This window comes from Canis lupus, chromosome 7 (genome assembly GCF_011100685.1).
Source record: "Canis lupus familiaris isolate Mischka breed German Shepherd chromosome 7, alternate assembly UU_Cfam_GSD_1.0, whole genome shotgun sequence".
Lineage (NCBI taxonomy): Eukaryota > Metazoa > Chordata > Mammalia > Carnivora > Canidae > Canis > Canis lupus.
The window spans coordinates 464,790-491,508 of record NC_049228.1 but is presented as its reverse complement, the minus strand read 5'-3'; the positions used below and the strand labels follow the sequence as shown (position 1 = coordinate 491,508).

Here is a 26,719-nt window from a genome sequence, read left to right as displayed (position 1 = left end):
CTAACCAGTCATATAAAATAGAAGATGGGTAGTAGTTTCTCAAACTCTTTTCCACCAGAATAGCAGAATATGTACGATTACCCTACCCCATATAAATGATGCATCCCGTGCACACCCCTCTTCAACCCTTCCAAATGAATGTTACTGAACTGCAAGCTGTTGAAATTTACCTGACTTTGAAGTTTTTATTTTTAGTAATATCTACACCCAATGTAGGGCTCAAACTCATGACCCCAAAATCAAGAGTCACACACTCTCCTGACTGAGCCACCCAGGTGCCCCGAAAAACCAAACTTTGAAAGAGATTTTGATTCCTCTATACACAGAAGTAATCTTTTTACAAAATAGCTAAAACATCAAATCATCCAACAACTATATTTATGTATATATATAAAACCTCCTAGTTACCTTAACTTTTATTATAAAATTGAGGATAAGTTGGGGAACAGGGTGGTGGAGACTGCCATTCAAAAACTAATTTTAGGGCAGCCCGGGTGGCTCAGCGGTTAGCGCCACCTTCAGCCCAGGGCATGATCCTGGAGACCTGAGATCGAGTCCCGCATCGGGCTCCCTGCATGGAGCCTGTTTCTCCCTCTGCCTGTGTCTCTGTCTCTCTCTCTCTCTCTCCTTGTGTCTCTCATGAATAAATAAATGAATAAAATCTTTAAAAAAAAAACAAACCTAATTTTAAAGAATCATCCTGGGGCACCTGGGTGGCTCAGTGGTTGAGCATCTGCCTTTGGCCCAAGTCATGATCCTGGGATCCCAGGATCAAGTCCCACATCCCTCTGCCTATGTCTCTGCGTCTCTCTCTCTCTCTCTCTCTCTCTCTCTCTCATGACTAAATAAAATCTTTTCAAAAAACTTTTTTAGGGACGCCTGGGTGGCTCAGCAGTCGAGTGTCTGCCTTCAGCCCAGGGCATGACCCTGGGGTCCTGGGATCGAGTCCCACATCGGGCTCCTGCATGGAGCCTGCTTCTCCCTCTACCTGTGTCTCTGCCTCTCTCTCTCTCTCTCTGTCATGAATAACAAATTTTAAATAAAAAAAATTTTTTTAAAGAATCATCCTCAACATATCTAGATTCTTAGAACTATCATGAGGAAATAATCAGACAAGGAAAGTATATATGCCACCTGTGAGTAGAGAAAACTGCAAACAACTTAAGTGTCCACAATGGGAGAATAAAGGATAACTTTTAAAAAGTATTGCAATATTATGTTAGAAAGATATTACTGGTATTATAACACTGAATATTATACAGCATTTTAAATTTCTAGACTTACAAAGAACTCCTACCAATAAGAAAACACAGAAAAATGGGCAGATTGTGTAGTAGTTAGCAAGAAAAAATGGCCAGCTGTAAAAAGACTGGTGTCCAAGTTCACTTAAAATTCAAGAAATACACAAGATCCCCTTGTTTTTACCTATCAGGTTCGCAAAGATTTAAACTATATACACCATCAGCATTAGGAGTATGTGAGGACCCTGATGATTAGTAAGCTGTTTTCAGAGGTGGGTTAGAAAGCATCAGATTTTTAAAGGCCTACTGACTCTAGAGATCCCTGGGTGAGAATTTACAAATATTTGTCACCACTCACAACACCAAGATACAGACACACAAAAGGAAATTCACTGCAGAGTTGTTTTAACCTAAAACCTTAATATTGGGGCACCTGGCTGACTCAGGAGGGTGGAACATGAAGCTCTTGATGTCGGGATTTAAGTTTGAGCCCCACACTGGATGTAGAGGTTACTTTAAAAAAAAATAAAATCTTGGGATCCCTGGGTGGCGCAGCAGTTTAGCACCTGCCTTTGGCCCAGGGCGCGATCCTGGAGACCCGGGATCGAATCCCACGTCAGGCTCCCGGTGCATGGAGCCTGCTTCTCCCTCTGCCTATGTCTCTGCCTCTCTCTCTCTCTCTCTCTCTCTCTGTGTGACTATCATAAATAAATTTTAAAAAAATTAATTAAAAAAATAAAATCTTAAAAAGAAAAAAAAATTATTACTATCAATGGAGAGTAAAGGTAAATAAATGTTGACATATCAATAAATAAAACACTTTGCAGCTGTAATAAAGAAAAAAAGATCTACAGTTTCTAAACACAGAAAGATAGCCAACATTTTATGAGTAAAAAAAACCCAAAACATGTAAAATGGCGCCAACAATATGACATACATATAAATTTTAAAGACTTTCAATAGGAGGGGTGAAAAGGTTACTGTTATTTCAAATCTGTATTATTAGACTTTTTATTACTATTGATTGCCTTTAGTTTAAAAGTAAAACAAGGTCTGGGGCACCTGGCTGGCTCAGTCCATGTAGCATGTAATTCTTGAGGTTTGGGGTCATTAGTTCAGGCCTCACGCTGGGTGTAGAGCTTACTTGGAGAAAAAAAAAAAAAAAAGTAAAACAAGGTTTTGTTTTAGTGATTGGGAGACTTCAGCAAAAATGCCCACCACCAATGCCTGATAAACTATTGTTAAAAAGATTACATCTACCACAATTTATTTTTAAAAGGAAAAAAAAGGCAGATTACAAATTGGTACGAAGCTATTTACTATTATACCAAAAAGAAAGAAAAAAATGGCAGCACTACCTGTTTAAGAAGGCCATTACAGATAAGGCCGTCAAGTATTTTAATGCTGTCACATTGCTGCTTCCACAAAGACTATGGCTCCTGCTTCAATGTCAGTTGTCAGTTAAAGAAATATTACACTTAGTTCATCAACTTAAAAATACTATCTACTCCATCCTCGATCAGAAAAATTAAAGTAATTTGCTTTTGTTTAGTTTGATAACTAAAGATAAGGAAAGCAATTTGTTTTAATTATACAGAACACAACAATGTAGTAGAAGAAAATCACATTGCTCAACACTATCACAGGCTAAATAAGAAGATTTTATATTGCTCAGAGCTTTGCTCTCTAATAGTTCATAAAAGCTATAAGCTTTCTGAAATGAATTGATCTGGGTTGAAGGTTAGACCAAAAACATCTCAAAGATACTACGTAAGAAGATACAAGTAAATGATTAACATACTGTCCACATGGCCTGAGAATTTTATAAACTAAGACTTATGGTTAATATATGACATTCCCTGATTAATCAAATAGGCCTTTTTCTTTTCTAAACAGGCCTTCTAATCCCAAAACACAATGATAGAAAACTTAATTTCTTTTTTTTTAAGATTTTATTTATTTATTCATGAGAGACACATAGAGGCAGGGACACAGGTGGAGGGAGAAGCAGGCTCCACGCAGGGAGCCCGATGCAGGACTCGATCCTGGGACCCTGGGATCACACCCTGAGCCAAGACAGACGCTCAACCACTGAGCCCCCAAGGAATTAATTTCACCTTTTGTATACGTTAAAAGTTATATATTACAGTGAACTGTGTGTCTTTGTATGTATGTGTATATATGTATCATGGAACATATGCTTATTTTATACTGAGGCTTTTTCAAATAAAATTAATCCCAAAAACAAAGCACCAAGAGAAAAACAGTACAAATCTATCACTAAGGAAGTTCACACAGTGGGCATAATATGTTAAAAACTAAAAATTTTGCAGAGGAGACCACTCCATTGAATACAGATTGCTGAAAACTGTCACCTCTTCTGGTTACAAAGAAAGAGGGAAAATGGGATAAATGTCATTTAGTTTCAAGACTTTCATTATCAGCTGCAAAGCTTTACTCTAATAAAAGAATTACATATTATTTTCAATGCTCACTGAAATATTAGGATTAAGATATCCTTGGCTGAGTCTGGCCTTGATGCAATCAATGTAACTTTTACACTGGGGGCAGGGTGGGGGTAGGTGGAGAAGCTATTAAAGAAGGGAAGAGACTATTAAATAACAGTGTGATAATTCTGGGTTTGACACTTAAGTATCTAAAGGGGATATCATATAATCTAACCAAAACTTTTAACTTCTAACAATAAAACGGTTCATAAATCATTTTTCTAACATAAAACAGCATTTCCATACTAAATAGGTGTTGTTAGAGTTCATAGATTACAAGGCATCCCATGTAAATTCCCCGCTAAGATCCACTCACTTTTAAAACTTTAAAATGGCTTTTACTTTAAGCCTTCATTTTGAAAGGCTTATTATTTATTATTATTTAACTATTATTTAAAAGTTCAATTATTTTCCTAAGCACTAAAAAATATATTCCTTGAGAAGGCAATTAAGTAGAAAGTTGAAGCTTCAAAAATCCTCAGAGACCTGGGAAACATCAAGCAAACATTTTCGTTAGTCCCAGCACTGAGCAACAACTTACAGCACATTTAACTGAGAGAAGTGGGCGACAAAATTGACCTGTGGGAGAATAACTTTCAGAAGATGCTAAGGATTTTTCAAAAACTCCATGAAAATTCACTCTGTAAATGATCCACAATGAGTATCCACATATCAGAATATTGTCTTAATCTTTCTATTACAGGGAAGCTATCACCATTTTGAGATCTAGTAATCAGAAAATGAGAATGTACATTCTCATAAAGGCTACTCCAAAAACGGATTCTCTGACTCCAGCAGACAAAACTAATTTTTAAAAATCAATGTCAAAAGCTCATTCTGGTTAGTCTATAAAGAATAACATTAACTAAGGACCAATGTATTTTTTAATTGCATGCTCTATTAAAGCCAATCATCATAGAATAAATGCACTCAAAGGACCTTTAATCCAATGTAGCAGAGCTAAACTCTGTGTTTTAATCCAGCGTTTTAACAGTTTCTAGGTTATCAACACGTTAATACAAAACTATAGTGGCAAAATTTTAAGGAACTAAACAAAGCATTTATCTTAGTGTTTTAAGGCAAGTCAGAAAAATTTTCAGTTGAGCATGCCAAGACTTATCGACCTGAATAAAGTTTTGTTTTGTTTTGTTTTTTTAAAGACTGTATTTATTTATTCATGAGAGACAGAGAGGCAGAGACACAGGCAGAGGGAAAAGCAGACCCCAGGAGTCTGAGGTGGGACTTGATCCCAGGCCTCCAGGATCAGGTCCTGGGCTGAAGGCGGTGCTAAACTGCTGAGCCACGGGGGCTGCCCTGAATAAAGTTTTTTTAATGACTTATTTATTGAGGGGGAGGGGTGGAAGCAGGGCAGAAGGAGGGAGACAGAGAATCCCAAGCAGGCTCCACATGCAGCACAGAGCCTGACACACACCAGACTCAATCCAATGACTCTGAGATCCATGACCCAAGCAGAAATCCAGAGTCAGACGTGTAACCAACTGAGCCACCCAAGCGCCCCTCAATCTTAATAAAGATTTGACTAATACACACGTGAAGTACAATATAAAAGACTACTCTTCCATCAAGTTAATGGTTTTTATGTCTGTATGACGACACCTACCAAACCTAAAGGCAGAACTAGGCACACCATAATCATTATAACTCCCCCTCTATAAATTAAGACAAGCAGAGTCTCTCAATGGAATCCAATGACCACTCCCTGACAGATGTCTACCAGGAAAGTTCCAGAATACAAAGGACTTCAGTGTCTTCCAAACAAAAATAAGTTAGATAATGTTAACTTCTCTCTTTCTTCTTACGTCCCTCAGGGTAGGCTTGGCAACAAGCAGCTTGATTAGCCACTCATTTGCCCAAAGTCTATTTAAGATCTCCCATCCTTAATGAGCCACTAGTTTAAGAAAAACAAAAACCACTGAGGATTTTCTTCTTAGACTTTAGAATCATACTTTCATTCCTTAAATCAGAGGTTCTTAAACTGTATAGAAGTGGGTGTATGAGGATATTGGGAACAGTCCATATTCGGGCTCCTCTCACCAGGGTTTCAAAGGGGTAAGGGGTCTGTAACCTTAAAAAAAAAAATACATGTTAAAGTCTTCAGACAGGTCCTGGCATTTACAAAGTAAATGGTCAAAAATATTAGTTATCGGGAAAGGTTTATGTTGCAAAGTTTTAGTTCCCAGGAAGCCTAATGCAACCTTGTTTTGTTTTATGATTGGTTATGTTTAATACAATGGTTTCAATTCTCTAATCTCCATTATAAAATTGTAAAAAATGGCATTCATAAATTGATATAGAATATCCAAGGCCCATTAACCTTATTTTTTGCTGTATTTTTTCAGATTTATTGATAAACATACAACCTTGCTGCTTTTTTTTTTTTTTTTTTAAGATTTCATTTCTTTGAGAGAGAGCGAGCAAGCACAGAAGCAGGGGGCGGGGAGGAGCAGAGGGAGAGGGAGAAGCAGACTCCTCACTGAGCAGAGGGCCCAACAAGGGGCTCAATCCCAGGACCCAAACCAAAGGCAGACGTTTCACTGACTGAGCCACCCAGGTGCCCCTACAAAAACTGGCTTCTTATACTGTCGGGTTTCCATGCTTACAGAGCTCTTTCTTTTTTTTTTTTTTTATTTATTTATTTATTTATGATAGTCACACAGAGAGAGAGAGAGAGAGAGGCAGAGACACAGGCAGAGGGAGAAGCAGGCTCCATGCACCGGGAGCCTGACGTGGGATTCGATCCTGGGTCTCCAGGATCGCGCCCTGGGCCAAAGGCAGGCGCTAAACCGCTGCGCCACCCAGGGATCCCTACAGAGCTCTTTCTAAAATGGTTTTAGGTATGTAATTCAAGGGTAGAAGTACTTAACAATCTGCTGAGAGGAGCTGCTAGAGTGGCAGTAGAATTCAATTTCTATACTGTAAAAATTAACACTGTGGTGGACAAGCCTATGTATGGTTCCATAGTATTAGCATTTTATATTAACCAAGCTATCTCCTATATGGTCACTATATAAAACATCCTAACTGCATATTCTCTTATTAGGGCAAAAGTTAAGCAACAGGTTTAAAATAACTTTCCCTAATACAAAAGTAACGATCCTTACTAAACTATCAGAGAACACACATAAAGAAGAAAAATGTAGCCATCTCAGAGAGAACCCACTACATTTTGGTACACATTTCCAGTATTTTCTAAAATTCTATCTTCATAATTTTCCAAATATTTTAATAATAATTTACATATGTATATATATATATATTTCCTTATACTTCTCATACCTTATTTTTACTTATACTGTGAACCCTTAAGATTTCATTGCAGTGATACTTTTTAAAATTTATTATCAGACATTTAGGTTATTTCCTTTACTTTCCAATGATACTCATCATAAATAAAACATCCAGGGGTACCTGGGTGGCTCAGTTAGTTAAGCTTCTGGTTTGATCTCAGCTCAAGTCTTGATCTCAGGTCACGATTTCAAGTCCACCAATGGTTTCCACATTGGGCATGGAGCCTCCTTAGAACAACAACAAAACATCCATACCTTGGGGTGCCTGGGCAGCTCAGTCGGTTAAGTCTCCGACTTGATTTCAGCTCAGGTCATGATCTCAGAGTCATGGGATCAAGCCCCAAGGTGGGCTCCACACTCAGTGGGGAGTCTGCTTGAGAGCCTCTTTCTATCCCTCTGCCCCTGCTCTCTCAAATAGATACATAAATCTTTAAAAAAATTTTTTTTAAATGACCCATACTTCTAGGAAGTTTGTCTTAGCCTCATTCAATGGTCATATTTTACATACTGCAGTTACAGAAGGAAGAAATCAACCTGACCACAGTGATCCCAGCAGCTTAGAACTCTTAGGGGCACCTGAGTGGTGCAGTCAGTTAAGTGACCTCCAGGGCTCATTGGGGAGTCTGCTTGAAGATTCCCTCTCTCTGTCCCTTCCCCTGTGTGTGCCAACTCTCCAACTCTCTCTAGAATATATAAATCTTAAAAAAAAAAAAAAAAAAAAAAAAAAAGAAGAAGAAGTTTATTCTGGCTCTACAGATAGAAACCAGATATAAGTATAAAAATTCTTTTTAAGGAGGAATTTAAAATTACAATTACCTTCACAGAACAGTACTGAGGATGTTCATAAATGTTACTGAACAAGTAAAAATTCTAGTCAGGAAATTTAAATGTCTCTACAAAAACCTAAAGATAAAAAGTCAAAAAAAAAAAAAGTCAAAAGATCTGACTGGTAAATTTTACCAATGAAGAACTTGCTAAGACTTTGTAAACAAAGAGAATAGTTTAGTAAAAATATGTCATGCTCCTAACTGGAATGAGATATGGGTAAAATATCTATCAGGTGAGGTGAGCCTCTTGTTGTTCCCCCCACTCTTTTTTTAATATTTTATTTATTTATTCATGAGAGACACACAGAGAGAAGCAGAGACACAGGCAGAGGGAGAAGCAGGCTCCCTGTGGGGAGTCCAACTGGGACTTGATCCCAGATCTTGGCATTAAGGCCCTGAGCCATTCAGGCGTCCCTTGTTGTCTCCTTTAAAAAAAAAAAAAAAAATCAGGGGCGCCTGGCTGGCTCAGTCAGTGGAGCACGTGACTCTTGATCACAGGGTTGTACATTCAAGCCCACCTTAGGTGTAGATATTACTCAAAAATAAAATCTTAAAAATAAACTTAAAAGTTTTTTAAAAATCAGTTGCCCATGTATGCAGTCTCACCATGAGAAAAACAACAGATAACTCCCAATAATGGCACATCCTATAAAATACCCAGTCAGTACTCCTCAAAACTGTCAAGGTCATCAGAAACAAAGTCTGAGAAAGTACAAGAGCTAAAAAAAAAAGCCTCAAGAGACATGATAGCTAAATGTAATGTGGTATCCTAGATGAGATCCTGCAACAGAAGAAATATATTAGCTAAAAACTAAAGAAATACGAATAAAATGTACTTTTATTAATAACAGTATCAGTTCATTAATTATATATTATAATAATATAAGCTGTTAATAAAAGGTGAAACTAGGTTGAGGGAATATATGGGAAATCTTCACAACTTTTCTGTAAAAATAACAGTTCTTAAAAATATTAAATCGACTTTTAAAAATCACTTGATCAATTTTTATGTTTTATGTTCCAAACTTCTGACCCCAAAGGCAGCTCTCAAGAATCAAAACACATGGGGGTGCCTAGCTGGCTTAGTCAGTAAACCATGAAACTCTTGATCTAGGGGTTGTAAGTTCGAGACCCACTTTGGATGTAGGGATTACTTAAAAATAAAATCTTTGCTCAGCCCAGGTGGCTCAGTGGTTTAGCGCCGCCTTCAGCCCAGGGTGTGATCCTGGAGACCCAGGATCGAGTCCCACATCAGGCTCGTTACAGGGCTGCTTCTCTCTCTGCCTGTGTCTCTCATAAATAAGTAAAATCTTTTTAAAAATTAATAAATAAATAAAATCTTTAAGGGACGCCTGGGTGGCTCAGTGGTTGTTGAGTGCCTGCCTTCGGTCTGGGGGTGATCCTGGGATCGAGTCCCACATCGGGCTCCTCTCAATGAGCCTGCTTCTCCCTCTGCCTGTGTCTCTGCCTCTCTCTCTGTGTCTCTCAGGAATAAATAAATCTTTAAAAAATTAAAAAATAAAATCTTTAAGAAAAGCAGCAAAAACAGGGACACCTGGGTGGCTCCGTCAGTTAAGCATCTACCTTCGGCTTAGGTGTTAATCCCACAGTCCTGGGATCCAGCCCCGAGTCACGGGACTCCCTGCTCAGAGTTAGTCTGCTTCTCCCTCTCCCTTTGCCCCTCCACCCATGTGTGCACACACTCTCTCTCTCAAAATCTTTGCAAAAAAAGGAAAAGCAAAAACAATCATCTGTTTATTATAAATTTTATACAACTAATAAAATGACAAAATAAGACCAAAAAGGCCTACTTTGTACATTTTAGTTGATCTTATTAGTTACATGAGAAAATCTGTTGTTTTCCCCTTAGGAAACACTTTTAAATTTTCATTTCACTTCCCAGAAGCAACAGATAATTGGGAGTTTTTACTAAACCCTCTACTGGTTTTGTGATGGCCTCTGTAATCACTGTACCTCTTACACATGCATCGATCCTAGACTTTTTTTTTTTAAAGATTTTATTTATTTGACAGAGAGAGTGAGTACGAGTACAAGCAGGGGGAGCGGAAGAGAGAGAAGCAAGCTCCCCACTGAGAAGGGAGCCTGCTGCGGGGCTGTATCCCAGGACCCTGGGATCATCATGACCTGAGCCCACCTGAGCTGAAGGCAGACACTTCATCTACTGAGCCACCCAGGCACCGCCCCCCACCCCCCACCCCGATTGATTTCAAATGGGTTAGGCCTTCCCAGAACTAAGTTTCTCTTCTTACTGACTACAACTTCAATTTCTTGGCCTTAGGATCGCTCTAAAAACTCTTAAAAACTGAGGACTTCAAAAGAACTTTATAGTCTATATGGTTTTTATCTATTCACTTTAATCACAACAGGTATTTAAAATATTTTAGGGACACTTGGCTGGCTCAGTTGGAAGAGCATGCAACTCTATCTTGGGGTCAAGAGTTCAAGCCCAACATTGGGTGTAGAGATTACTTAAATAAATAAAAACTTAAAAAATAAAATGCTTTAAATGAATTCACTTAAGCAAAAAAAAAAAAAATAAAGTAACATTGTTTTATGTTGCATGTATTTTGCAAATCTCTTTAATGATTTGGCCAAATAGAAATAAGCTGGATTTTCCTATCTTCTTCTATAGTCTGTCAATCACCTGTAGCATCTGGTTTTAGTTAAAATATATCATGAGACGCCTGGAAGGCTCAGTGGTTGAGCGTCTACCTTCAGCTCAGGGTGTGATCCTGGAGTCCAGGATTGAGTCCCACATCGGATTCCTTAGGAGGGGGGGGAGTGTGGGGGGGTGGAGGGTCTGCATCTCCCTCTGCCTGTGTCTCTGCCCCTGTCTGTCCCTCGTGAATAAATAAAATCTTAAAAATAAAATAAAATAGGGGCAGTCTGGGTGGCTCAGCGGTTTAGTGCCTGCCTTCAGCCCAGGGCTTGATCCTGGAGACCCAGGATTGAGTCCCGCATTGGGCTCCCTGCATGGAGTCTGCTTCTCCCTCTGCCTGTGTCTCTGCCTCTCTCTCTCTTTCAAATAAATAAATAAACAAACAAACAAACTTAAATATATAAAGAAAATCTGGTTACAGATGCTTAATTGAAAACAGCAAGTTCCCTTAGACCTGCTAAAAGGATCCTGAACACTTCAAGAGTCAGTCCTCAACCCAAACCCTGGAAACAACTGTCTTAATAATCCTAATTCCTACAGAATTCCCAATCTGTCCCCCCAAGAAACTCTATCCATCCAGATTTTAAAAGCAGTCCCTCGGGACGCCTGGGTGGCTCAGCGGTTGAGCGCTGCTTCCAGCCCAGGGCGTGACCCCGGGGTCCTGAGATCAAGTCCCACATCGGTCCCTGCATGGAGCCTGCTTCTCCTTCTGCCTCTCTCTCTCTCTCTCTCTCATGAATAAATAAATAAATAAAATCTTTTTAAAAATTTTTTAAAAAGCAGCTCCTCCACTGTATTCTCTATTTGTTAGCAAGGATTTCTTAACCTATTTGTATAACGCCAACATTTTTGGAAAAGACATTATCAATGTCAATCAATCCAGTCTTCCCTAAAAGCCCTACCCCACCAAAAAGATCCTGAAAATGCCACCATAATCATTTGCAAACATACAGGGTCATTTAACAGTTGTACTAAAGGGGCACCCAGGTGGCACAGCCAGTTTAGCATCTGCCTTCAGCTTGGGTCATGATCCCAGGGTCCTCGAATCAAGCCCAGCATTGGGCTCCCTGCTCAGAAGGGAAATCTGCTTCTCCCTCCCCCCACAGTTCTCATGCTCTCTACTGCCTACTCTCTCAAGTGAATAAATTTAAACAACAACAACAGTCATACTAAGATATTAAGGACCTTTGTTAAAATTGTAACTCCTATAAATTGGCAGGGCCTGGTAAAAGCCATTAGTTTTCAGTTACACAGACACCTTATTTAAAAGAATATTAATATGGAGGAGTATCTATTAGTAAATGAAAACACACTGGTAAAAGAGGGACATGCCATGATACTTTTTAAGCATCAGTCCCAGTGAGGTCCTCTTTCATCACTTTTCATAAAACTTGGCGGGCAGCCCCGGTGGCACAGCGGTTTAGCACCGCCTGCAGCCCAGGGCGTGATCCTAGAGACCCAGGATCGAGTCCCGCATTGGGCTCCCTGCATGGAGCCTGCTTCTCCCTCTGCCTGTGTCTCTGCCTCTCTCTCTCTCTCTCTCTCTCTCTCTCTCTAAGAATAAATAAATAAATAAATAAATAAATAAATAAATAATCTAAAAAAAAAAAAAAAACAACTTGGCAATAACAACCTGTATTTGCAGGACCTCTAAATGACAAATTTATTATTGTCAAAACCGTGTGAAGATACCATGGAAAATGGTCCTCCCAAAACTTCAAAAAGATGTGTTTTCCTTTCCAGGCCACTTTATAGGAACAGGCTAAGCACCGTTTTGTTTATAAACAATATGAGTAACGAAATAACAAGATCACATGAAGACCTTACTCTTTCAAAATGTCCCTAATAAATGTCTAATAAAGTTACCTACTAAAGTGATTCATACAAACTTTTACGAATATCCCCCAAAGTCCAAAGTCTTACCTATATGCCTCTATATGGAAGCATCCTTTTAACAATTACCCAGAAGGACAATAAGAAAGGTAAATCCCTACTAATACAAATCATCTTCCACTCAAACAGGCTGAGAGGTCCATCATGAAAATTTAAGAGAAAAGTGTTCTTTCAGATCATTCATAGACATCTCATGACACAAAAGTCACCGAACGGAACCAGAATTTCAGATTCTTCTCCCCACAGCAATTATACTCGGGGCAAATATTACTTCTATATGCCTATACCAAGCCATGTTACCATCAAGTGGTTACACTACCACAGTTTCTTCCCCAAGGAAATTTAATAAGTAGTTTTGACTGTTTTCTTTCATAAGTACAATCCCAGTGTGGAAAAGATAGAAAATTGAGGCTACCAAGAAGAATTGAGGCTACCGAGGTTAAGAAAAGATAACTGGCATACTTCAGAGAAAAGTTCCAGAAATGATTTGTCAGGGGAAGGGGTTGAGGAAAAAAGTTGGACTCTACCCCTATCACCTTCTCCTCAGCAACACCCAAACCCACCTGGGAACCAAGGGCAGGGAAAGGTAAACAGCTCACACCCTAACATTAAGGTCTCACTGAATCCGTCAACACATGTTCTACAGCTTTAATACTTTACAAACTGGATACTCCCAAGATTCAAAAGCACAGTCACGAAAGGGACAGTAGTGACACTAAAATCAGCCTGAGTCTCTGAGAAGATACTGAAAGACTACAAAATCTTTGTTTTGCTTGATGTTCCATTTGAAGATACATTTGGCAATTGTACTAAAAAAGGGCGGGGTGGGGGCACCTGGGTGGTTCAGTCCATTAAGCATCTGCCTCTGGCTCAGATCATGATCCCAGGGTCCAGGGTTGGAGCCCCTCGTCAGGCTCCCTGCGCTGAGGGGAACCTGCTTCTCCCTCTCCCTCTGCTTGTGCGCACGTGCTGTCAAATAAAGTCTTTTTTTTTTTTTTAAGATTTTTAAAAAATTTATTCATTCATGAGAGGCACAGAGACAGAGAGAGAGAGAGAGGCAGAGACACAGGCAGAGGGAAAAGCAGGCTCCATGTAGGGAGCCCGATGTGGGGCTGGATCCTGGGCCTCCAGGGTCATGCCCCGGGCTGAAGGCAGTGCCAAACCACTGGGCCACGAGGGCTGCCCCAAATAAAGTCTTAAAAATAAATAAATAGTAAGCCATTCATTTCCTGGATACAAACATTTAACAGCTATTTAGCCTTGCTGCAATCAACTGCAAGCCTAACGTTAAAAGTGGAAATAATTTTAGAGCCTATACAATTCCTAACAGCCATATTTGAAGTAAAAGACTGAACCCTGGGCTTGAACAGAAATTGTTAGGAAGCTGCTCCATTCATCCCCCTGCTAGATCATTTAATATTCACATAAGGGCAACATGCAATTCTACTCAACCCACTATAATTCTGACCATGTTTGAAGGTTAATAGACCTCCTTGAAAGAAAAAAGGATGCACTAACAGCCATTCTCAACTTACAATGGTACATAAATAGATCTTATCCCCAAAGGTCTTAAATTTATCCTAGGATAGATCTCAAACCATGCTATTACTGTAGAGATACCACTATTAACTGCCTTATTTATTTCACACTTATTGCCACATTTAATAATAATTTGATTTAAAAGATAATCCAGGGATCCCTGGGTGGCGCAGCGGTTTAGCGCCTGCCTTTGGCCCAGGGCGTGATCCTGGAGACCCAGGATCGAATCCCACGTTGGGCTCCCGGTGCATGGAGCCTGCTTCTCCCTCTGCCTGTGTCTCTGCCCCCAACCCCCTCTCTCTCTCTCTCTCTCTCTCTCTCTGTGTGACTATCATAAATAAAAAAATTTAAAAAAAGATAATCCACTTTAGCCTAAAATATGCAGAAATTGCAACCTAATAAAATTGATCATTTGAATGGCTACCTGGTATCAAAAGGCCACACTATAAAAACTTTTCTACTATCTACTTTTCCAGGGTTGGTTGGTTGGTTGGTTGGTTGGTTGGTTTGTTTGTTTGTTTATTTATTTATTTATTTATTTATTTATTTATTTATTTTTAAGATTTTATTTGGGCAACCCGGGTGGCTCAGTGGTTTGACACCGCCTTCAGTCCAGGGTCTGATCCTGGAGACCAGGGATCGAGTCCCATGTCGGGCTCCCTACGTGGAGCCTGCTTCTCCCTCTGCCTATGTCTCTGCCTCTCTCTCTGTCTCTCATGAATAAATAAAATTGTTTAAAAAAAAAATTTAACACAATATCCATTACCGACACACATCACACCATGTAATCTAGCTGTAGATCTCTCTCACCAATAGACAGTGAGTTCCTTTAAGTCAAAGCTATGTAATTCATTTCTATTTCTAAAACTCTTAATACAATGCCCAGCCCTTATTGATACATCAATAAATGTGCTGAACTAGGGTGCCTGGGTGGCTCAGTTGGTGAAGTGTCCGGCTCTTGGTTTAGGCTCGTCATGATCTCAGGATCATGGGATCAAGCCCTGGGTAGGGCTCCAAGCTCAGTATGGAATCAGCTTGTCCTTCTCCCTCCCTGCCTGCCCCACCCCTCCACTCATGCTCTTCTTTCTAAAAATGAGTAAATAAAAATCTTTAAATGTATTGAACTCAACCCACAACCAAACCCACGGACCCAATTCGTTTCTTCATTCACCAGAGCTGACAAAAAGAATTCCCTAGTTTCTGGTAGTAGAACTGAGAAATTCTACTAATTCAAAATCAACAGATAGAGAATTCCTTATATTAACAACTGCCTAAACCGCATCAGGGATCTATCTGAACCAGTAGTTTTTTTGTTTTGTTTTTTAAAGATTTTATTTATTTATTCATGAGATACACAGAGAGGCAGAGACACACAGGTAGAGGGAGAAGCAGGCTCCATGCAGGGAGCCCGATGCGGAACTCGATCCCAGGACTCCAGGATCATTCCCTGGGCCGAAGGCAGGCACTAAACCGCTGGGCCACCCAGGGATCCCTAAACCAGTAGTTTTTTAAACCCAGTTGGGTTTTAAAATGACCAGAGGAACTTCTTAAAATTCAAACATATGGGCATCCCATGACTCTAATTCAATTCTGGAGTGGAATCCAGGATGATTTTCATGGGCAGGAGGGCTACATTCGCGGGGCCTAAGTCCTAAATACTCTTCCAGTTGAACCTAGGTGGTCCCTAGGAGTTTCCATATAAATGGGTCAAGCAACCAATAATACATGAAATGCAAAGCTCATACATATTAATAAACTAAAAAAATGAGGACATAGGATTTACTTAAAATTTCATAAATAAATTTTAGAGATAGACAAAATGAAAAAGTGTTTTGTTTTTTTGTTTTTTGTTTCTTCTTGACAGAGAGAGAGAGAGAGCACAAGCAAGGGGAGCAGCATATAGAGGAAGAGGGAGGAACAGGCTCCCTACTGAGCAGGGAGCCCAGTGTAGGACTCAATCCCAGGACCCAGGATCATGACCTGAGCCAAAAGCAGACACACGAGACACCTGAGCCACCCAGGTGTCCAGGAAACGGTATTCTAATATCATCTGACATCGTTACTAATTTTATTGATTTCCCTTCAGATGGGGAGAAGGAAGCCAGGGAAAACTACTCTTCTTCCTGAAAGGTCTGTAAGGGGATATGAGAAGAGCTGCCTAATTCCTGGGACCTATTAAGGGAGCCACTATAAGGGCGCCTGGGTGACTTAGTGGATTAAGGGAGCCACTGTGTATCAGTAGGATGAACAGTGGACTTGGAAGTAATAAAGCCATGATTTGAAAGTCTCCAAACTGTCTTTTAAAAGTTGTGTCACCTTACAGGCACCTGGGTGGCTCAGTCAGTTAAACAACTGCCTTCAGCTCAGGTCACGATCCTGGAGTCTCTGCATCAAGACCTGAGACGGCTCCCTGCTCAGCGAGGAGTCTCCTTTTCCCTCTGCCCCTCACCCCACTCATGCACTTGCTCTCTCTCAAATAAATGGGTAAAATCTCTAAAAAAAAAAAAAAAAAAAAAAAAAAAAAAAAAAAAAAAGGAAAAAGAAAAAAGAAAATGTTTAAGAATAATATAAAGATAATGAAATAAATAATAATAAAATGATAAAAGATTCATAATTTTTCATCAACTGTCTCATGTAATCGCAACTGTATCGTTAACTATGGATCTACGAGGCAACATACATAGTAGTTAGGTGCAGTATAACTCTAGGTTCAAATCCTGACTCCACCACTTAATAGTGAGGCGACCTAGAGTAAGTTTACTTACCTCTTTTAGGCCTCACTATATAAAACAGGGCCAGCATTATCCCCATCTTATAGACAAGTTTAACGGAATAAAAAACTCTGAAAATAGTCATGACCCTCTTAAAGCTAACAGCTCAAGGGTAACACATCAACAGTGGAACACACATCAGAAGGTAAATGTTTTGTTTGATTCCTACTCTAGTATTCTTTCCATCAAATCTGTTCTCTTCAAGTTGTCATCTCCTAGCTAGCTAGTACCAACCTCCAAAAACAAATTACCTTGGATCCTAAGTCAAATGCTAAACTCTGTTCCTCTCAAAAAAATCTTGATAAGCAATTATTATATAAGTGAAAGATCCATTTTATAAATGCAAAAGCTACAAGATTAGCAGTGGAAAAAAAGTGGAGAGAGAGAAGCAGCCAGAAGAATGGACTGCCATCAAGTACAATTTTTAAAAACCCTAAAGCTACACCCTACACAAATCCCTGAAGCCAGCTTCCTACTAGAAAATCTGGTGGCTATTCTCAATTTATCCAAAATACATCATTACTACCGGAGAAGAGCCTCTCTGGGAGAAGAAAAAGCCTGGAATACTTGAAATTTTACAAAATGGAAGTTACACTCCAAAGAGTCCTTGTAGACCTCTCTCTCATCTCCATTCCCTCACCCTGTCTCACAAATAAAGATACCATAATACAAATCCTAAGAGATCCCGCTTTCCCCATCTCTTTCCTCCAAGTTAAAGACTGGCAAAGATGAGACGTTACCATCTGGTTTAAATATCACCAAATGATGAGTTGGTACAACCACAAAGAAAACTGGGAGGATCTTGCCTTAAAGACCTTGTAATTATGTGGGTTTGATAGGGATTTGTTCTTTGTTTCGGGAGTTATGAGATTAAAGTAAAATGGAACATTTCAGTATCTGTAGTCTGGCATATGTATGCCACATAGGAACATGTGCTTAATAAAAGTTCCAACCAAGTGCTCAACACAGTTCTCTGAACATTACAATCAGGTCAAGCCAATGAGATGGCAAGAATTAGCACAGGAATGCACAAAAATCTGCCTAAGGCCACATAAGGAGTATACCTCAAAAGAGAAATCTTAGGCTACATGCATGCTCCCAACTAAAATACTCAACAGTTAAAGACTTAAAATTTATATTAAAAACTCTTTAATGTATATAAACATCTAGAAAGTAATACTGAATAAACTGCTTGATTCAAGATAAAAACAAGAAAACCAGGGGCACATGGTTGGCACAGTGGGTTAAGCCTCCAACTCTTCTTGGTTTTGGCTTAGGTCATGATCTCAGGGTCAGCAGGATTGAGCCCCACAGTGGGCCCCAAGCTCAGCACAGAGTCTGCTTGAGATTCTCCCTCCCTCTCCTTCTGCCCCACCTATGCTTGTGCGCTCCCTAAAAAAAAAAAAAAAAAACAGTAGTAGAAACACAGTATATATGGGTCCACTTAAGAGGTAATGTTATGAGGTCCGATAACAAGATATATTCAGACAAAAAACTGGGAAATCCAGGTCTGTATGGGAGTTCTCATTAGCTTTATTATTTTTCTTAAATCTGCCTAATTGTTTACTAAAGGCTCAGGTTCTGTGCTGAGAATCAAAATAAACATTTTCCCTGCCACCTTTTTACCTTTCTCCCCACTTTAGAAGAAAAATAGTCGTGGAATATTAAAGACACAACCTACTGACTGAATTTCCTACCTAGCAAGAATTGGGATTATTTAAATTGCAAATTCCATTTGCAGGGCTTCAACAGCATCACAGCCATCACATACTAGAGAAACTTAAATAATTTTAAACATTTCTTAACACAAAGCTCACCTAATACAAACTCCTGCCTGAACAGGCACACTACACAAGACATACATAACACATGCACCTGTAAATTTTCTGAAATAGTTTGTAATAGCTGTACTTGAAAAAAGATTTGAATCTCACTAATTTTTTTAATCTCACTTATTTTTAAAAATATCCAGGAATAAACAAGCTTCATGTAGGCCAACAGAAGAATTACAGTCTGTACATTGTAGTTTCGATGCTGAACTTTTGACTCTTCAAGTTTCACTTTTTAAAAATCCCTTCACTGTAGGGGAAAAGGAGGGATACATATTTGGCACTAGCTCCTGTCTCGCTAAATCTGTCCCCAGACTCTTCTTAGCAGTGAACAAATAAAGCTTTAGGATTTAAGCTCCTTACAATCCATCAATTAATTAATCTGGACAGCAGCCCTAGGTCAGTGTCGGATCCCCTTAAAGCAGATGAGAAGGCATACATTGGAGAAAAATGACATTGTCCAAGGTCGTGACAGAATTAGACTCAAGACTCTACCCACTCATTTCCTAAAATCTAGAAACACCCTACTCCTCCTTTTGCATAATAAAGAAACAGACTCTAGGGGCGCCTGAGTGGCTTAGTCCATTAAGTGTCTGCCTTCAGATCAGGTCATGGTCTCAGAGTCCCAGGATCGAGCCCCACAACGGGCTCCCTGCTCAGGAAGGAGTCTGCTTCTCTCTCTCCCTCTGCCCCTCCTGCCACTAGTGATATCTCTCCCTCTCCCCCCCCCCAATAAAATCTTTAAAAGAATAAACAAGACTTTTAAAAAATAATCTACATCCACTCCCCTTGATTAAACTTATTTTTACTTATGTACAATGTTCTCTAAATTTTACATCTATTGTAAAATAACACATTACCAAGTTAAATGGTATTATCAAGTCCTAAAAAACCATTCATATGTGATCTGCTTGGCCTTGTTTAACCAGTTTCCTATCTAAGAAATTAAGTTATTATTTTGGTGGGGAAAGCAATTAAATTTTAAGGAGTTATTGACACAAAATATTTTTAAATGACCTGATTTTTAAACTGTTCCCTTTAAACTTTTGAAACCACAGAAATGTTTAACAACAATTCTCCTGAAGCAGAAACTGCACCATCAAGGCTAAGGCCAAACTACCACTCTTCACAGAAAAATGAACCTAACAACCTAACCAACAACTCATTAGACCCTTTTTTCTCATTTCCTTAAAACTCCTTTTCCAAATGAAATTTCAGATTCTTCTCCCCTATAGTAATTGTAATTGGTGCAAATATTAGCATGCCTGTCCCAAGCCATGTTACAATGAAGTAGCTATACCACCACCAAGGGAGAAAACAGTTGAGATATCCTGGCAGACAGGGAAATGGACAGAGACAATGGAAAGATGCTTGCAGAGAATGCCCTCCAACCACCACCACCAAACTTCTGGATGCCAGGAGTTGGCCTGAAGGTCAAATTTCTGCATAGGTTCCAAGAAATGTGTAATAAATTAACAAAGCCACTGATTAAAATTGAGAAATACAAGGGTGCCTGGCTGGCTCAGTCGGTGGAACATTCAAGTCTTATCTTCAGGTTGTAGGTTCAAGTCCTGTGTTGGATAGAGAGATAACTTAAAAATAAAATCTTTAAAAAAAGGTTTTTTTGAGAAATACAGTCCCCATTCTAATTGAGCAAAGTGACCATCATTCACTAAAGGCTAGAAACCTCATTCCTAACTGCTCAAAGCTCACTCACACCCTGAATAGGACGAAAGCTAAGCGAAATTTTCTTTACAACTGAAGGTCACTAGCTTATTCTCAATCCCAATGCTGCTAATCTGCCATCTGCTTTTCTCTATCCAGGAAAGGGGCTATTACATTCCCTATGCTTTTGTGTCTGAGTATTTTCATAGTATTTTTAAGATTTCATTTATTTGAGAGAGTGTGAGAGAGAGAACACATGAGCAGGGCGGAGGCGACAGAGGGAACGGAGAGAGAGGGAGAAGCTGACTCCCCTGCTAAGCAGGGAGTCTGATGTGCAGCTTGATCCCAGGACCACCTGAGCCAAAGGCAGATGCTCAACTGAATAAGCTATTTTATCATAATAAAAAGATCTTACTTTACACACTGGAAGTGACAGCTCTGGAAAAGTAACTAAACTTTACACCCAGAAAGTAAGTTCATATGATGAAAAAAGAAAAAAGAAAAAAAAAAAAAGATATACAGATGGGATGACTCTAGGCCCAGCCTAAAGTTGTAAGGCAATGAAACTTTGAGAAGTGGTCTCCAATGAAAGATCTGAATGTTTTAAAAAGGGGTGGGGGGAGAACTTATAAGAATGCATTTAGTCGGGATCGCTGGGTGGCGCAGCGGTTTGGCGCCTGCCTTTGGCCCAGGGCGCGATCCTGGAGACCCGGGATCGGGAGCCTGCTTCTCCCTCTGCCTGTGTCTCTGCCTCTCTCTCTCTCTCACTGTGACTATCATAAATAAATAAAAATTAAAAAAATTAAAAAAAAAAAAAAAAGAATGCATTTAGTCAAATTCCACATCTTTGTTCCAAACATCACACAATTATGGAACAGAGATGTCTCACTGCCCTGGTGGCAGCTTTTCCTCATTAGTCTGGTTCATAAACTTGGGGATTATAAAAAGCACATTCACCATAGAAATCATCTAATAGTTAATAACAGAAAAAGCAGCATTTTTGGAAGAATTTTTGGAGGTGTACAAAGAAAGGTAGCATCTCATTTAATTTTTCTCTTTAATCCCATGCTAAGACACAGCAGTTAATAAATCCTTGCTATGCTGCATACAATTCTAGGGTTTCAAAAAAGCTTCTCACAAATCAGATTTTAAATCCCAGTTAGAAATTTCTCAAACTTTAATATAAAGCAAAATTTGAGGAGCCCAAGTGATACGGCTTTCCCAAAGAACCACTCTACCCAGCCACTTACTCCAAAGGGACTCATCAGTTTGCCTCTGGTGATTCCTCCTCCAATGACCCAAACTTAAAATTTCAGAAAGGAAAGTACAGACAACTCTTCAATTCCCAACATTTATTCCACTTTTTTTTTTTTTTTGAGATTGTTCTGCATTTAAAACAGGTATATTAGCATAATCTCCAGAGAATATCTAAATCTCTTAGCAAGGAAAAATCACACCACCAACTCAACACAACTCAAGCTGAAAGGTCTGTATAAGGAGGAAAGCAAGGATTTTCCAGGCTCCTGGTTTTTTAAACCTATACACGTCCTTTGGAAAGAGGTGCACAAGTTTCCTAGAACCTAAATCTATGAACCTAATTAGCACTTTCATGCAGTGGAGGGGGGTATGAGTTCTCCCTTTATCCTTCTCTATAGTCAACCTTTAATGTAGTCCAATTAAGACAAGAAGTTACAAAAGTCTAGAAAAAGATCCCATTTATAGCACATAAACCAGATTCAATTTTTTTTTATCCAATAACTTATACAATGAATTTTTTTCTTTTCTTTTCTTTTCTTTTTAATTTTTATTTATTTATGATAGTCACAGAGAGAGAGAGAGAGAGATGGGCAGAGACACAGGCAGAGGGAGAAGCAGGCTCCATGCACCGGGAGCCCGACGTGGGATTCGATCCCAGGTCTCCAGGTTCACGCCCTGGGCGGAAGGCAGGCACTAAACCGCTGGGCCACCCAGGGATCCCTTTTTTTTTTTTCTTTCTAAAAGAAAATTACCTCACTGGAAGATTTCTAGCTGCCTACTAAAGTACCCTAAACATCCTAAACTTTGTTGTCGTCCCCCAAATTAAGCAAATAAATGAGTTCTGCTGATCAAACAGAAATACTCTTAAATTTAGGCCAACACATCAGAAAGAAAATTAAGGGCCTTTGAGACAAAGATTGAAGTTGAGAGCTAATAAATTTCCTCTAATTTTTTTTTATCAGTGTATCTCAATAATGAAAGAATATAAACCCCAACTTTAACACAACACTAATACTTTTCAAAGGCAATTCTCAATTTGTTTTGTTCTTTAAAGAGGTTTAGGTTGCCTGTTTAAAAACAAATCCTGTAATCTCTGGTAGGGAAATTTTTCTTGGGGGTGGTGGTGGTGGTATGAATCTTAAGCTGATCTGCCTCACCTTTTTGCACTATCACTCACATTCTATCCTAAAAGTCTATTAATTTTGTTGATTAGTTCACTAAAAGTTAACAACTAGGTGGAGAGGTTCATGGCTCCTAGTGTGACTAATTTACCATTTACCACCGGCAAAGTCAAATTCAGCTAAACACCCATTCAAAGACTAATAACAAATGGAGTTTGTTTTTACTTTAAGACAGACACTTTCAAGCTACATCTATAGGACTTAATTCAGCCTCCTAAGTGAGAAAAAAAGTTTTTCTTCTGAGTAGTATGGTTCTAAATTTGTCTTAAAAGGCAGTTATAGGAGATCCCTGGGTGGTGCAGCGGTTTAGCGCCTGCCTTCGGCCCAGGGCATGATCCTGGGGTCCTGGGACAAGTCCTGCATTGGGCTCGCTCCATGGAGCCTGCTTCTCTCTGCCTGTGTCTCTGCCTCCCTCTGTGTGTGTATCTCTAATGAATAAATAAAATCTTTAAAAGAAAAAAAAAAGGCAATTATAAGTGAGCAAAAGAGGGTTTCTTTTAAGTGTGATGAAAATGTTCTAACATTTGTGATTGGTTCTAACATTGGTGATGGTTTTACAACCCTGAAACTACTTAAAACTACTACTGATAACATTTTAAATCCATGAGTTATATGGTACACGAGTTACATTTTAATAAAGCTGTTATTTATTTTTTGTTATATTTTATTTATTTATTCATGAGAGACACATGGGGGGGGGGCGGGGAGAGAGAGGCGCAGAGACAGAGGCAGAGGGAGAAGCAGGCTCCCTGTGGGGGGAGCCCACCCTGGGACTCCATCTCAGGACCCTGGGTCACAACCTGAGCCCAAGGCAGATGCTCAACCACTGAGCCACCCAGGCGTCCCTAAAGCTGTTATCTTTTTAAAGTAATTGTAAGTTTTTCTTTTGCTCAAAGAAGTTTCTACTGATAAGCCTTTTTCTCCAAATGTTAAGAGGCCTAAGGTGACTAAAGAATCACAATCAAGAGAAAAACTCCAGGACACCAAAGGAACTGGGAAAACAACAGAGAGGGTTAGGTCAAAGTCAATCAAACCTAAAATTAGGGAGATTGATAGGCTGGGAGGAGAGTAAAGGAGCTCTAGATCATTAACGCCTCTAACCAGACAAAGACGTGTATTTAAGCTCCTCCCTGCTCCTAATGGTAGAACCCGCAGGCGCACTCAAAGACGCTGACTGTGTTAACACACTTGAAAGTTTTTCGCTTTGGCTATAAAGATGAAGGGATCAAAATAATGACCCACAGAAAGTTAAAGCTGAAAAAATGTGTTTACTGTGCCATCTGGGGTTTGATTTAAATCTCTTATTTTTGGACACTGGCAAAGAAGAAATATGTGGAATCTGCCTATCTATGGCCAAATGTTAGGCGTTTGAGGGCAACAAAGAAAGTCATTAAAGCCATCAAGTATATTCCAATCAAACTTGAGAGACCCAAAAAAGTATCCACCGAGCAGCCAACTATTTTTTGCCTAATGGTTACACTCCTAATATTAATCATTTCCAAATACCACAAAGCAAGATGAAAATTTGTCCTTAAAAAGACATCTAAGCACATCAAGGAGGAAATGAGAGTGTACATTTTAAAGGCAGCAAAACCAGAAGTCGGACTAATTGTAAGTTTAAAAAAAATTTTTTTTTTAAAGCCCAGGAAATAAATCTGGTTGTCCTACATACTTGATGTAATCTGAAAGACGTTTATGTTCCCCTTTAAACTTTCAATTCAGGATCTAAGTCTTTTGAGCGTGTTCCCTTCACCGCATTTACCTCACTAGATCCTCACAAATTTCCGTGAAGCCCAAGTTTGCAGAGGGACGAGAGTTCGGGAGCCTCACGGAGAGCAGCCACGGACGCGACGTGTGTAAACACCATTAATTAAAGATACGGAGATGAGGGCAGGCGCAACCCGCTGCGGGGCTCCTCCCCGGCCCCGGCCCCGGCCCCGGCCCCGGCCCCGGCCCCGGCCCCGGCCCCGGCCCCGGCCCCGGCTCGCCCGGGAGCCGCCGCCTCCGGACGTCACGCACACAAGTCGGAGCAGCGCGGGCGCCGCAGGCCGGACGGCGGAGTTCCCGGGCCCTGGGGTCTGCGGCCACTTGCCCACAGCCTCGTGAGGCAGGCCCCGGGCGGTCCCTGACCCTCGTCCCAACGAGGCGCTTCCCGGGCTCCAACTTCTGGGAAGATCCCTTCCGCGCTCCTTCCAACGGGCGCTGCCCGGGCGGCACAGAGTTCGCCACACAAAGGACGACGGGAGCCCCGGGCACGAGGGTCTCCAGCGCGGCCTCCCGGCGCCCCCTCACCCGCCGGCCTCGACGCCCTGCTCGCCTCACAAGATGGTGGCCGGCGTGCGTGTGGCAGCGGGAGGCAGGCCGAGGACGGCGCCCCGGGCTCCTCCCGCCGCGAGGCGAGGCGAGGCGAGGCGAGGCGAGTCAACCCACAGGACTGTGGGTGCTCGGCACACTCGGGGCGCCTTCCCGGCGGGGCACAGGCTCAGCTACGCGGCAAGGCTGAAAGGCCAGCTCGGCGCGGCCGCCTCAGCCTCCTCGGCCCCTTCAGCAGCCTCGGCCACCTCATCCACCTCAGCTACCTCGGCAGCCACCTCGGCCGCCTGATCCACCTCGGGAGACAAACGGTGTATTTTCAAACGTTTCCCCCGGACGAGCGGACGAGCGGGCCAGCCGTCTTCCGGGGCACGGATCTCATCTCCGTCTTCAAACTTGTCCGAGAACCACCAAGGCGGGGAGCCTGCGTTTAATTTGGGGGAGAAAGGAGGCGGGAGACAGCAGGACCCCCGCCACTGAAGTGTCACTACAAAGGGCGAGCCGGGCGGGGGCGGGGGCGGGGGCGGGGGTCTCCGACGGCAGCCCCAGCGGCCCCCGCCCCGCCCGGCCGCAGGCTCAGGCTCTCAGGCTCCGCGGGGCCGCCAGGTGGGCGGGGGGCGGGGGCGTCGGCGCGCGCCCAGTTCCGGGTGGGGGCGGGGCGGGGCGGGAGGCCGGCGCCCGTTGGAGCCGTTAGCGAGGACTCCGCGCTCGCAGCCCCCGCGCCCCGCGCCCCGCGCCCCGCTCGCGGCTCCGGCGGGGCGCACCTCGGCCTCGGGCGCGGGCCTCGGGCCCGACACGTCCGCCGCCCCCCAGCCGGGCCCCCCGCGCGGCGCCGGCCCCCCGCCCCCCCGGCGCCCCCCGCACACTTACGGCCCCCGCAGCGGCCGCTCGGCGCCCTCCCCGCGGCCCCCCCCGCCCCCGGCAGCGCGGGGCGCCCCCTGCGGCGGCCCGGCCCGGGGGACCCAGGAGGCCGGGGCCCGGGGGACAGGGGGCGCCCCCGCCTGCAGGGTGGGGCGCCCAGGTGAGGGCCGCTCCGGGCCGCCGCCGCCGCCACACAAAGGACCAGGGGCTCCCGCCGCCATATTGAAAACTTTCGTCCGCGCACGACAACTCGCGAGTCCCCCACCCCCACCCGGCGCGCACCCCCGCACCCGGCGGAGGCGAGCCCCGGCCCGCCGAGCCGCGCCGCCCGCCGCCGCCGCCCCCGGCAGGAAGCGCCCCGCGCCCAGCGCGGCCGCCGCGCCGCCCGGAACCGAACCCGAACCCCCACCCCCGGGCCGGGCCGCCCTCCCGTCCGCCCGGGCCCGCGGGGCGGCCCCGCCGAAGCGCCCGGGAGGAGCCCCGGCCCCCGCCCGCGGCCTCGACGCCGACCCCGGGGCAGCCCCGAACTTGCCGCCGCCCCCGCCCCCGCGCCCCGGGCCTCCCCGGCCGCGCGTCCTCGCTCCCCGCCCGGGCCGCGAGCGGGCTCCGGGGCGCCGGCGTGACTCACCGGCGGCGGCCGCACCTTACAGATCCCCGTCTGCTCGGCGATGGGCCGGATCTTGTGGATGAAGGCGAAGGGGTCGGCGAACTCCTCCCAGCTGGGCTCGAAGACCGGGCACTCGGGGGGCGGCAGGAACTCGCCCAGCGGGCCCGGGCCGCCGAGGGGCAGCGCGGGGCGCGGGCCCGGGGGCAGCGCGGCGGCCGGCTCCATCGCCGCGGGGCGGCT

The 26,719-nt window shown here is 42.6% G+C and overlaps 1 protein-coding gene across 6 annotated transcripts in view; it reads right to left on the bottom strand.

The window, feature by feature from the left end:
• KDM5B (lysine demethylase 5B) overlaps positions 1–26,719 on the bottom strand; it is an 86,129-nt gene extending 59,410 nt beyond the window's left edge. For 4 of the 6 annotated variants that reach the window (XR_005361779.1, XM_038541855.1, XM_038541854.1 and 1 more), the window contains exon 1: positions 26,501–26,704. Coding sequence is in view for 4 of the 6 variants with exons in the window: in XM_038541855.1 (XP_038397783.1) it covers positions 26,501–26,704 (204 nt within the window). In the remaining 2 variants the exon portion in view is untranslated. Of the gene's footprint in view, positions 1–24,460; positions 24,601–26,500 lie in introns of those variants that run through there. The other 2 variants (XM_038541856.1, XM_038541857.1) reach the window with 2 other exon arrangements.